The sequence below is a fragment of the Antrostomus carolinensis genome, unplaced genomic scaffold (assembly GCF_000700745.2).
Source record: "Antrostomus carolinensis isolate BGI_N321 unplaced genomic scaffold, ASM70074v2 scaffold37309, whole genome shotgun sequence".
NCBI classification, from domain to species: domain Eukaryota; kingdom Metazoa; phylum Chordata; class Aves; order Caprimulgiformes; family Caprimulgidae; genus Antrostomus; species Antrostomus carolinensis.
In genome coordinates, this window is record NW_010337088.1 from 1 (window position 1) to 1352 (window position 1352).

General features: G+C 67.6%; 1 protein-coding gene across 1 annotated transcript; it reads right to left on the reverse strand.

Annotated features, from left to right (window-relative positions):
- Window positions 1–24: 24 nt before the first annotated feature.
- LOC104530492 (neuronal acetylcholine receptor subunit alpha-10-like) lies at window positions 25–1349 on the reverse strand (the record flags this gene model as incomplete). The annotated part of the gene is made up of 2 exons (XM_010175085.1): window positions 25–293; window positions 1118–1349. Coding segments are annotated over 2 exons (501 nt in total), but the record flags the coding sequence as incomplete, so codon positions are not given.
- Between the last annotated feature and the right edge of the window lie 3 nt (window positions 1350–1352).

The following is a 1352-nucleotide window of genomic DNA, read 5'->3' on the forward strand; positions in this document are numbered from 1 at the left end:
GTGGTCCTGGGGGCAGGCCCCCACCTCAGCGCCCACCTCCCCTTCCCCAGGGCTTTCCCCCAGCATCTTGGCATCTCTCCTCCGCGCCTGCTGGCCCAGCACCCGCTGGGGGCTCTTGCAGCTCTCGCCCACCTCGTAGACGCAGCAGAGCCGGGCCATGTGGTGGAGGATGAGGCGCCTGGCCCAGGGAGGGACGGGCCGGGCCCCTGGGCCACAGTGGTGGACGTTCATGATGAAGATGGTCAACGCGGTGGAGGCCGTGATCATGGTCATGGTGGCAATGTAGTACTTCCCTGTGGGCAACGGGGGGTGATGCCGAGGGCAGAGAGGGTAGAGACCTGTACCCCCACTGGTCCCACGGGAGGGTCCTGGGTGCTGCCCATCACCCTGGCACAGACACCCTGGTCCCACGGGAGGGTCCTGGGTGCTGCCCATCACCCTGGCACAGACACCCTGGTCCCACGGGAGGGTCCTGGGTGCTGCCCATCACCCTGGCACAGACACCCTGGTCCCACGGGAGGGTCCTGGGTGCTGCCCATCACCCTGGCACAGACACCCTGGTCCCACGGGAGGGTCCTGGGTGCTGCCCATCACCCTGGCACAGACACCCTGGTCCCACGGGAGGGTCCTGGGTGCTGCCCATCACCCTGGCACAGACACCCTGGTCCCACGGGAGGGTCCTGGGTGCTGCCCATCACCCTGGCACAGACACCCTGGTCCCACGGGAGGGTCCTGGGTGCTGCCCATCACCCTGGCACAGACACCCTGGTCCCACGGGAGGGTCCTGGGTGCTGCCCATCACCCTGGCACAGACACCCTGGTCCCACGGGAGGGTCCTGGGTGCTGCCCATCACCCTGGCACAGACACCCTGGTCCCACGGGAGGGTCCTGGGTGCTGCCCATCACCCTGGCACAGACACCCTGGTCCCACGGGAGGGTCCTGGGTGCTGCCCATCACCCTGGCACAGACACCCTGGTCCCACGGGAGGGTCCTGGGTGCTGCCCATCACCCTGGCACAGACACCCTGGTCCCACGGGAGGGTCCTGGGTGCTGCCCATCACCCTGGCACAGACACCCTGGTCCCATGGGAGGGTCCTGGGTGCTGTCAAGGCTCACCGATGAGCGGGACGCTCTCCGAGGGTGGCATGCTTTCTGCAACCAGCAGCTGGAAGACGGTGAGGGCCAGCAGCACTGTCACCCCCAGTGAGACCTTCTCCCCTGAGTCGGCCGGCAGGTAGAAGCCAAGTGGTGCCAGGAAGGAGACCATGATGCAGGGCAGGAGCAGGTTGAAGATGTAGAAGGAGGCTCGGCGGCGGAGGAGCAGGGTGTAGGTGACGTCGGGGTAGGGCTC